The following is an 11667-nucleotide window of genomic DNA, read 5'->3' as shown; positions in this document are numbered from 1 at the left end:
TCGCCGTTGAAAAAGTTTTTAAAATCTGAATTTAAAAGGTCAACTTATAGGTGATTCCGACGAAGTGACTTTGGATGCACACAACATAATTGAATATCTGAGGTATGGAGTTCTGCCCAGCAGAGGCAGAGGATCCAATTCCAACTCTTTCGGTTTGATAAACCTTCACATTGCAATATAGGAAGTAATCATTTTTAGCGAATGTGTAACGATGAACCACAAAGATATGGTAGGTCTCTTTGCCGCAGTAGGGAAGGAAGAGGTGGGGCTCCATTTGTATCGATTTGATTTTAGTCTAACAATCATTCACGTGCGTTGTTCACATTCATCGATTTATCAGTTGTGCAATTCGGGCACACTCCCCTTCAATTCCCTGCAAAACATTGCAAGGAAAAGGCACCAGCTGCAGCCATTCCGATGTGCCCATCATAATCAATTGATCATACATCGAAAGGTACAGCCAAGCTCCCATACCATAGACCTCGTTTTCACCAAACTATTCTAACCAGAGATTATACAATACTACCAGATAGCAAACTTGTTTAAAAAGTGCGTAACCAGGCGTACCACAGAAAAAGGAGCCAGGAACAGAGGAAATCCTGCCATAAAAAAGTCATCCGCAAGTTCCTAGTAAAATTCAGTAATTATGCCGGCTTGAATTCTCCCTATTTACAAAAACAGCCGTAACTATATTGTGACAACAAAAAGCTACTACTATAAAAACATGTATTTGACATTATTAAAAAAGAAAACTTATTGACTCTTTGTTGTTTGGATGATGGCTCCTTTGAACGGGTGCTTGAAGATTATCTATCATACACGATGGGCTATGCTGAACAAGATAATTTACACGACAAACAGGAAATATATAGCAGACGATTTATTTGTCAGTGTATCTCCCAAAAAGGAGAAAAGGGGGATTCACACTGTGACCATCAGGTAAAAGCTCTGCTTTTGAAGAAGTTTGTGTGTTTTCCTTGTTTGAAGATGGAAACGATAGAGAGAGGGAAAGTGAAGCAGCAGCAACGTCGTCCTCTGTCAAACTATCTGGACGGTTATTTTTCTTGTCTACAGCCCCAACTAGAAAAGGCGGCAGCATACCCTTAGGGGCAGCAGGAGGAGGATGGGGCAATGGCAGTTCTGTTTCTTCCCCTAAAGCAAGATTTAGATTTGGAATCACACCCTCACGGACATGAATCCCTTTCAATGACATGGTATTCTGTCCCAATTGTGAGCCATTGGTATTCTGTGTATCAACGGGAAAGAAGGTTCTTACCATCGTTCCAAAGTCCTCACGGATTATTTTTTCATTGGAAGCTACTTCGCATCCTTTGTCCTCGACTGAAGAACAAGAACCAAGATCATTTCCAAGAGATGTCAAACTGTCATTAAATGAGTCTCTTCCTGCAGAACTATAAAGTCCAGACGTCCCGCCAAAACTTGTCCTTAACTTCTTTCTGGAACCTTCTCCATCTTCTAATTTCTCATTTACCTCATTCCAAAGCAATTTTGGACAGCCAACTACTGATAGATCAACATGATGAACTTCTTTATCATTGGGTAGATGGTACTCGACCCCTTCTGAAGACATGTCTTCCTGTAGAGGAGCCTCCAAGTCAATATAGTGACGATCTTTTGCTTTCCTCTTAAGCCGTTGCTGATCTTCATTATCTTCCTTCTTCTCTGAAAGTTTATCCTTAGTTATATTGATTACAGCATCTATTCCTTGATTTTCAACAGCTGCCTCCAAGTCAATGTAAAGACCATCTCTCTGTTTCCTCTTAGGCCTTTGCTGATCTTCATCAATGTTCAATCTTTCAGAAGCTTTATCCTTAACAATATTTCTTGCAGCACATGTTTCGTAATTCTCGATAGTTTCCTCCAAATCAATATAGCGACAATCTTCTTTCTGTTTCCTCCTGGTCCTTTGCTGATCTTCATCATATTTCGTTTTCTCCATAAGTTCATTCTTACTAATATTGTAGGCAGCATCTCTTTCTTGTTGGCTAACAGAAGGAATTTCCCAACAGAGGGTTTTCTCTGTCTTGTCAGAAATAGCAGAATCAGTTTTTGCTTCCACCATCTTGCTACTTACACCTGTTCCCAATTCTTCAGGAGATATAGACTCTCTGCACCGCTCATCCTCTAGTACACTAGCTTCCTGCATCAAGCCAGTACATCATTCAAGAAACCAAGAGACAACTTGCAGTATAGATAACGCCTAATCTTCATGAAACTGATTTATAAATAGCAATCTCGTGACAGGTACAGTTTTTCACTTTGCAGCACAGCTAACAAGAAATAATAAGTTATACACATACAAGGGCATTCACTAACGGGATTTCATCCTGACACACAAGTTTTCAACTAATCATCAAATTGATCTCAACTGGCCCTTTCATTGCTACACATGTACTCGACAACCCTGTTAATTTTCGCCATGGTAGAGATATTGCTAACATGGAAATATTGACATGAAATATTGCAAAAGCTACATTCATTTCAGGCAATTAAACTTAGCAGTGAAAAGTATCAATTTTGGACCAACAAAGTTGAACAGAACATGTACAAATCAATATCCACAATCTATCTAGAGTTTCTAACTTAAATAGTGGAAGAGGGGCATGATCAGTTAATAATTTTGACATCACGAGTGCATCTAAGCATATTTTTGTAACTAAAGACATATATTAGTATATTTAGTTGAACATTTGAGGATAAAACCATACCAGGGATGAACCAGTGGATTTCGTTGATTGACATAAATGGTTACAGCTTATTGGAACCCTTGATATAGTGTTGCTATCGATTCTACCATCTGGCTTCTCTAAGCTTACTTGTTGTGAATACAAATGTGTCTGGCGATTGATATCAGTATTCCTACTCACAGTAAAAGGAGATCGATCTATGGAAGTGAACGAAGGAAGTGCATTGCATACTTTGTCGGAATTAATTGATTTTTCATTGATGCCCTTTGACAAAAAATGCTCAGACAACATCACATCAGCAGTTGAAGAATTTTCCTCAACTGGCAGTACATTCAAACTTGGAATACAGATCTTTTTTGCAGAACCTGAATGATTGGTCCTCCGCCCCCTAAATACACCCCATAAGAAAAACAACATATTCCAGCCTGCCAAATAATAGGATGGTCAACAATCTAAACACATGTAGAAGCAAATGAATTGAAACAATTTATTTACTTGTTCAAAACATAGTGATTAAAAGCAGTTATACGAGCTGTCAACCACCACCCACACACCCGCAATAAAATAAAATAAGCTAATAGGCGATGTAAAACCACTGGTGGTTAAAAGGAGAACCATGGTCAAACTATTGATTTTTTAACAAGATCCAAATTCAACATAGAACATTCTATTTCTTTGTAACCCCAGTGCCTTTCATCACCATTAGTCTTACTCACAAGTATGACATTTATGAAGCAATGCATAAACTATAATTTTGAATCAAGATCATTGGGGATTAACACATAGGCATGCGTAACTATTTAAACAAAGTACACTATCAGGTGAACTTAGATAGAAGCGTGCCACTCTTAGTAAGAGTGGAATCTCAAATTGTCCTTCTCCAAGACATTTACTAACATAGAAGCATGCCATTCTTTGTAAGAGTGAAATCTCAAACCATTTTTCCTCAAGATATATCAAATTTGTAACTGACTAATTTTGACAAACCCATGAACACTATCTAGGCATATACTATCGCAATCCCCAAAATCAAAACCATCCACTCAGAAGTTGTTTAAAGTGTTGATTTGTTTGGCAAAAGCATAGAATGATTCCTTACGTTGTGAACTTTCCGGAAGCTGATTGGATGGGAATATGAGAAGTTCAACACCATCAAAAACTCCTTTAAGTGCTAAATCATTTTGAATCATGTGATCCAATAGTCCCCTGTAGTGTCTCTCATAGCTGTATCAAAACATCACAAAAAAGTTGATTAATACAACAGAAAGAAATATTTGCATCTAATGGCGGACGGTAAATATAAGAATGGTATTTATATACTTGCCTTTCAACATCCCTGGCAAAGAAATAAAGAGCAATATTATCTTCTCTAGCACCACCATGATGAAACTGTGACGGCCATGTGCTCAAGCGAGAAACTTCGTTGAGAGAAACTTCGGAACTAAACTTGGTCAGTGCCTCAAGAACCTTAGGAGATGCAGAAGAGGATAAATGTGCCTGAACTCCAGTATATAATTCTGGAGACTTCTCATTTCTATGCACTTCAAAGACACCCCTGCATACATACGAAAAGGCTCATGTCAAACATACTTCATCGCAAAACATGAAGTAATTCAAGGGAAATCCAGAAGTAAAGACAGCTAGTTAATCATGTTTCATACTGCCATATGTATTCGTATTCAGGAAAGGCCAACATCTTCGAAAGAACATTTGAGATTGCCAGATCTTTATTAGACAGGTCTCTCAATAAAGGCTTTAGATCATTAAGATCAACTAAACCCGACTTTCCTAGTTGGGAACAAAGATCAGTTGAGCTAGAGTTAAGTTTCTTCAAATCGCCGGCAGATGTACATTTGGAAGAATCAGATGTAGAATTTTCAAGGACTTCCTGCTGTTCACGAGTTTCTTCAGTAGATATACTATTCTTGAGTGTGTTAGAAACCAACACTTGGTCTTGTGAAGTCACTTCACAATTCAACTCTGTGCCTAATGTAGAAATTTCATCAATTTGACTGGATACTTCTTTCTTCCTGTAAATTTGTCTTTTAAGTAAAGCAGCCGCCTGGATTGCAGCTTTCAATTTATTGTCTTTATGCACCTCCTCTTTTGAGATACTTGAGGCGGTGAGAGATAATTCAGCACCAGATTCTTGTAGAGTACCAGCTGTGCAGCATTCTATAGAATGGCCAAATTCCTCACATTTTTGACAAAATGGACTTTTTAGTGCTGTGGGAACAACTGGTCTTACACGGTTACTAAGACTCTCTCTGGATTTCTCAACCTGATTTGCTGTCTCTCGGGATCGAGGCAGTGCATCCTGTACAGCTTCATCATTACTGGATGATGTTCTCTCTATAAAATTCCAAGACAAACAAAACAAGAAATAATATTATTTGCAGAAAAGATAGTTCCCAACACAACATCCCCTACTGAAAGATGCCCTAGCTGAAACTAATACAAGGGAAAAATATAGATGATGGCTTTATTATGCTGAAAATAAGATATCGAGAGCAGCTACTTGACCCCAAAAAAGAAAGTAAAAAAGAAAATACTATTGCAAGAATAATATGCTTCTCTGAGATCACACCTGAACTACCTTGAGGCTCTAAACTTTTACGGCTTATATTGTTCATTGACTTTGATGGCGCATTCAATTTTCCATCCTGGTTAATCTTCAACTCTCGATTATTAACTGCTGAAGGTTTAATAATGGCTTCACCCCGAGGTGTAAGCTTCTGATCACCCTTAGGTGTGGAAACGGCAGAACTAGCCACATGCCGGTCATTCCTAGACAGATACTTTCGATCCAATGCACCTGATTCTTTTAAATGTCTAGAGCCTTTCAAGTCCTGAGTAGTTGCAGACTTGGGTGAAAGCATTTTAACTTTTGATTCAATTGCACTTGATCGCCCCAAACTAGAGGATTTGAATAATGTCGATCTGCTTGTTATCCGAGGAGATGGCTCCACATTCTTAGAAGTTTGTTCACTACCTCCTTTTGGTCTTGGTGGAAATATTTCATCAACAATTTTGACTCTAGGCTTGGAATTTAAGTTATTGGATGAATTAGACTTCAACAACATACCTATTCATATAAACAAAAAATTGTGCTTAAAAAAATGAAACCCATGCACTAGAAAGTTGCGGTGAAGCACAACAGATGAAAGATAAACACATACTCTTTGAAATTTGACCCCGGGGACCAATGGAAGAAGATCGAGCAGGATGTGTATCATCACCACCAGAGAGGTTTCGGAGAGGCATCAGAAGACCAGACTTCCCTTTTAATTTATCTGAGCTCTTAAATGAAGATTCTCGTGACAGTGGAACCAATTTCTTGGGGCTTGACGCCTTTGGTGATCCTTTGCTTGATTCAAGTGTTTGCCTTTTTGCTGCTGGAGGAGCCACTTCAATGTTGTCAGAAAGTCTTTTGCCAGAAACTTGTGACATGGAAGTAGTTTTCACAATTTTTTTTTCTTCGGCATCTGAAAAACAAAAGTTTGGTAGTAAAAATATGTCAGCATACAATTACAGCCATAGATACAGCTATAGGTGCTTAAATGCTAATGTTACCCTCAACATCACAGCATGCAAATTCAGTACTCAGAAAGAATCATATGCATGAAGCAGGCATCATAAATGATGTACAATAAAGTGTCTGACCCCGGAACACATTTTTTGTCAAAGCCATGTATACAAGTTCACTCTTACCCGGCCTCTTGTTTTCAGCTTCCACTGCGTCTTGGCATTCTTCACAGAACCAATCCCCTTCAGGGAGTTTCTCAAGCATTTCTCGCATGCAGTAGCTGATTCAGAGAAAGAATAATGGTAAGGCTTGTTTTACTGAGATGAATTTGAAATATGATAGATATAAGAAATATGGGGAAAGTTTCTTAAACATACGTGTGCTCTGCACCATCAGTGCACCTGCAACATATGGCAAGTAGATCCTCACGACCAGCATCTCCACAGATGTCACACACCTTCACCTATTTTTCAATCGCCGCAATTACATATAATTAAGGTTAATCATCACCACAAATGCTGTTACATTCGACTCCTCCCAGTTTCATCTCAATCAATTTTAGTTTCAGCCTAAGATCTACATAAAGGAAACAAAAGATACTCACATCGTGTTCAACAACATCTGATTCGTCACTCTCATTTTCAGATTGAGATTCCTGCTTGCCAGGTGATTTAATCAGCTCTTCACCTTTCTCGTTATGTTCATAATGGACTGAACATTTACAGTCTTCAACTTTAGCATCACAAACATCATTATCAGGATCTGCTTGTGACTTTGGACATACTTTTAGTGAAACATTGGAAGTGTCGTCAATAAGTTTATCCTTGTTTGTAGCACATTTCTCACCAGAAACAACAATGGGTGCACTCTCTTTAGTTAATGATGAATTGCAATTCTCTATAGAGCATTCTGAAATTTTTTCTGGTATCTGAGAATTCGAGTCCCTTTCCATGTGAATTAAGCTTGGATTATCTGAAAGAGATTTATCATTTTGAGATTGTCCATGCTGTCTTTGTATCGTAGGTGAACTATGGTCAGTCTCTACATCTTTAGAAGACGGAGTCTCCTCAACAGATGGAGCAATTCCAGACCGTTCCACCCCAAAATGACTAGCTGAAGCTGAACTACAAGGTATATTTATTCTGTCTGCATTCCTTTGATGGCTATCATTTACTAAATTGGCATCAGATGCTCTACTGATACAAGATGCGTTGTCATCGTGACCTTCTGAATGTTTGGTATCCTGATACTTATTCATCAAGATCTGTCTACTCTCGGCATTTTCAGATAGAGAATCATGACTTGAATTAATACTGAGCATATTACTGGTTTCACTGACATCATGCTGCAAGTTTTCAGAAGCTCTGCTACTAAGAGAATGTACATTACCCTCATTCACAGAACTCTGACCAGCCTCCCCTGAGCGCCCGTTTTCATCAGAAAACTCTTCTGCCTGGTTAAGATGCATGCAAGATGAACAGGGAGCTGAACACACATTACAAGTCCCTGATTCAAGCCTCATATTACTATTCTGAATCACGTAAGACAAACTTCTTTCCAGATTCAAGTGATACCTAATGAATACAAAGCATGAGTTGAAAAAGAAAGATGAAACATTTGACTAAACTTTTCAACAACTCTTTAGAATCCCTTGAATGTCAAGGTTTCACCATGTCATCACATAGAACTAATACAAATAATAATTTATCACAACTCTTAGAATTTGGGTTGGGCCTAACTCAACCTTATAAAACCGACTTGTAAGATGGAGATTGCCGCCACTTATAAACATATGTTCAAGCCATTTATTATCATATTATCCAATGTGAGACTCTTAACAGCAAATACAAAAGTCGCAACTAGATTTATTTTAGTATGTTCGTTAAACATTACTTTGAAGTGCAGTGACTAGTGTTCATATTTTTCCTATAATGTGTGGAAACTACCACAGACTTACTTGGATATGTTGTTAGGAGGCTTGTTAATTGTATCTGCAGAGAAAAGTCCGTTCTTTTAAGCTAATGACTAGCATTTCATTTCCGTGAAATGCCTCCATTGTGGGGAATCCTAATTCTCAATATGCATACGCATATACTAAAGATAAAAATATAATTTTAGCCCTGAAATTTCTTTGCATCGATCAGCCACTTCTCAATTAGGACAACGCAAAATAATTAACAAACAAACCAAAATATTTACCAAAATCAATGTGCACACAAAATCCACTCATCCGAGTGTACCTATAACTTTTTTTAAAGATGACACTATGACAGTGCCTCCAATCTTCCACTCCTATGATTCATGCTCAATGCTAAAAGAATAATGAATTAGGACAACTTGTCAGGAAAAAAATCATATCTAATATTCCCAATCAATCGTTCCATCTCATTAAACAACAATGTGAACCAAATGCAGCTATTATCTCAAAGCTTCATAACAATAAGAAAACAAAAAGTGGAAAGCAGTAAGAAACATATATTGAATTACCTTGTTTTCTCAGCATGTAACCCCACACATCATAACGATTAGCATCTGGAAAAACTCCTCCTCAATACTGATGACATGCAGACAACACAATCAAACCATATTAACATTTTCATCAATAGAATCATCCAATAAACAATCCATGGAATACTTCTCTAATCAAAAATCTAACAGCAATATCAAATTTGCAAATCCTAATTCAAGTAAATTAAAACCCCTTCACTGAGAAAATCAAACCCTAACCTAACAACAACACAGTGAATTACCTAACCCTATAAAAACGAACAATAAATCACGTATGCCAATGTATTCATCTCAACCCAACGAAAACAGTCTCAATAATTAACAAACAAACGAATCGATTTTTAAAAAATAAACGGAAATTGGATTAACAAAATCAAAAACCCTAATTATAAAATTCCATGAACTCTCGGTGGCATTACCTTCAGCAAAGGGGATTTGATTTGGAGTCGCGAAAATCTGCGTTGTTGAATTTAAGTATCTGCGATGAACAAGCAAAAAATGAAGAAGATTCAAAAACCAAAGGGTTCAGAAAAAATGAAGAGAAAAAAGCATGCACTTCTTATATATATACACACGCGAATTACATAAACTCGATCTCATTCAACAATCTATCTCTAATTATTTAATTATTTATTAAGCAATACAATAATTAAATTAAATTAAATTACTGCGACAAATTTATAAATCCTGTTCTTTTCTTTTCTCTCTTCAGCTCGCTTTCTCTGTGTGTGATCTGAACATAATAAACATAAAATCCGAAAAATAAAAGTTTTTTTTAAATGTTAAAAAAAAAACATGAGAATCGAAATCCATCTAACCCCGCTGGCTTTAAACTGCTACCTTTTTCTCTCTCTGGTTCATCTCTCTATGTTCTTCAAAATGAAATTTAATTTATTTATTATTATAAGACCAAGAACTTAAAATAAAAATTATAGTCGATATTTTTATTTTTTTCTTTGGATTTATTTATTGTTTATTAATTTGGGAGTAAACAAGTCAAGGGAAATGAAACGGAAGAAGCCGCACGTGTAAAACGAAGTGAGTCGTGCGAGTTAACAGTGGGCGCGTGGGAAAGTTGCGCGTGAGGATGGCGTGGGCCATCAGTAACGTCTCAATAGCTAGCGTCCCTGCCTCACGTTTTTCCTATATCTTTAATTTTTGCCAAAATTAAACAACTAGTCTTTATCTTAATTTTGTGCATATTGTCTAAAATCTTTTTCAACCAACTACTTTTTTTTAAGACTCGATTTCTCTTTAATTTTTTGGTTACCTGTTACTCTTTGTATTAAGATTATTTTTGGTTTTTTTAAAATAAGTTTTACAATGACATATAAAAATAATTTTAATTGGTTATAGATATCGAAAATAGAGAAGACGAAGTATATAGTTTGTATTTAATTTTATTTTAAAAAGATAAAAAAAATTAATATTGATAAAAGATTATTGATTTAAATGTATTTTTGTTTCTCTGGTTTATAATCTTTAATTTTTATATTTTAAAAATTAATTTTTTGTTGCCTAAATTTATATCATATGAAATTTTATTGATTTCCTCCGATTTTGCGGATATGATGACAAAATATAAAATTAATTTTTAATAATTTTAATAATGTAGAATTAATTATTAGGATAATTTGTTATTAAATATTTTTTATATAATAAATTAATTATTTTATTTTATTTGGAAATTATTTAATAGAGATTATTTAATAACTTCAATTAAGTTTTTTTTATTATTTAATTAAAATTTTGAAATTAATTTTAGGCCTCAAGTCCATTTCGTTCCAACATTAATCCAATATCCAAATTGGGAATTGATATGTATTGATGAGCTATATATAAATACTAACTATATTTGTTAAATAATCAACTTAGGACTTTAATGAGAAACAAAATCAATACTATACCTACAATCTGATTTCTTTTCCTTTCAATTGAATTATCTAAAAACTAAACACGCATCAAACACTATCAATCCTACTACATGCGTTTATTAGTAAAGAATATTGCTCTACAAAAACAACAATGCTGGAAGAAATAAGAAATCAAGAGGAGAGATCATGCTCACCTAAAACCAAATAGAAGTGGATGCAATTTTTCTTTGCAGAACAACATGTTATGCTTTAGAGATTGACATGTTGAATTAGTAAAAGTATGTGACACAAGATTATCAACTTCAACGTTTCAATTGGATTTACCTGGACTTCACTTTAGGATAATTCCTGGATTTGGTGGTAGTTGATTGAACTCAACTAATTCCTCTCTATCTTCAAGTTGATTTATTTTTGTGTGACTTAGAATTGAGTGCATTGAGGGGATATTGAAGAAATAATTGAAATGAGATCTTATCACTTATTCATCATAGGTGATGCACTATATATTTATGCATCATTTCATATGTGTGTTTTAAAATAAGCATGACACTTCATTATGCATTATTTCATTCATTGTATATGGGTCCTCTCCTAGGCATGATACTTAAAATAGCAGGTTGAATTGTAAAATAATGTAATCTCATTATCTTTTACCTTATGAGGATTATATATCGGTATGAACTAGTTCTAAGACATTTTTAACTCTTTTAGCATGTAAATTTTTCTTGTTTGTCGACTTATTCTTGATACATTTAATGTAGACTTGAAAGTCCAATAAATCAAGAGATCCAAGAATACATTCTGACATAAGCGTTTGAATTCTCTGTTTAGAGATATGTCTTAATCGCTTATGTCATAAAATGGCAGAATTCTCATTTAATTTTCAATATGCACCATTTGACTTTATTTGTATTATTTTTTTGTTATAAGGATATTCAATATAAAGTATATAAAGTTTATCATTTAAAGAAATGAAACCAACACCATTTGAATCATATGAGAGAATAGATTTATTATTTCTAAATGAACAAGAATAAACCATTTGTCCGAA

The 11667-nt window shown here is 35.3% G+C and overlaps 1 protein-coding gene across 6 annotated transcripts; it reads right to left on the bottom strand.

Moving 5' to 3' along the window:
* Positions 1-578: 578 nt before the first annotated feature.
* LOC127120913 (uncharacterized) lies at positions 579-9671 on the bottom strand. 6 transcript variants are annotated; one of them, XM_051051516.1, is made up of 13 exons: positions 9583-9671; positions 9162-9220; positions 8722-8788; positions 6839-7740; positions 6612-6697; positions 6420-6514; positions 5888-6193; positions 5296-5793; positions 4370-5060; positions 4033-4263; positions 3808-3932; positions 2730-3133; positions 579-2161 (listed from the first exon to the last, which is right to left on the bottom strand). In XM_051051516.1, exons 3-13 carry the CDS (start codon positions 8735-8737, stop codon positions 881-883), a joined length of 4635 nt encoding a protein of 1544 aa, XP_050907473.1. In that variant the 5' UTR covers positions 8738-8788; positions 9162-9220; positions 9583-9671; the 3' UTR covers positions 579-880. The 6 variants fall into 6 exon arrangements, with proteins under 6 accessions (XP_050907473.1, XP_050907471.1, XP_050907469.1 ...); XM_051051514.1 differs by having other exon boundaries at positions 9561-9651; XM_051051512.1 differs by lacking the exon at positions 9583-9671 and adding an exon at positions 9411-9557 and having other exon boundaries at positions 6839-7808.
* Between the last annotated feature and the right edge of the window lie 1996 nt (positions 9672-11667).

This window comes from Lathyrus oleraceus, chromosome 2 (assembly GCF_024323335.1).
Source record: "Lathyrus oleraceus cultivar Zhongwan6 chromosome 2, CAAS_Psat_ZW6_1.0, whole genome shotgun sequence".
NCBI lineage: Eukaryota > Viridiplantae > Streptophyta > Magnoliopsida > Fabales > Fabaceae > Lathyrus > Lathyrus oleraceus.
The sequence above is the reverse complement of the archived record's forward strand: the minus strand, read 5'-3'. Positions and strand labels throughout refer to the sequence as shown.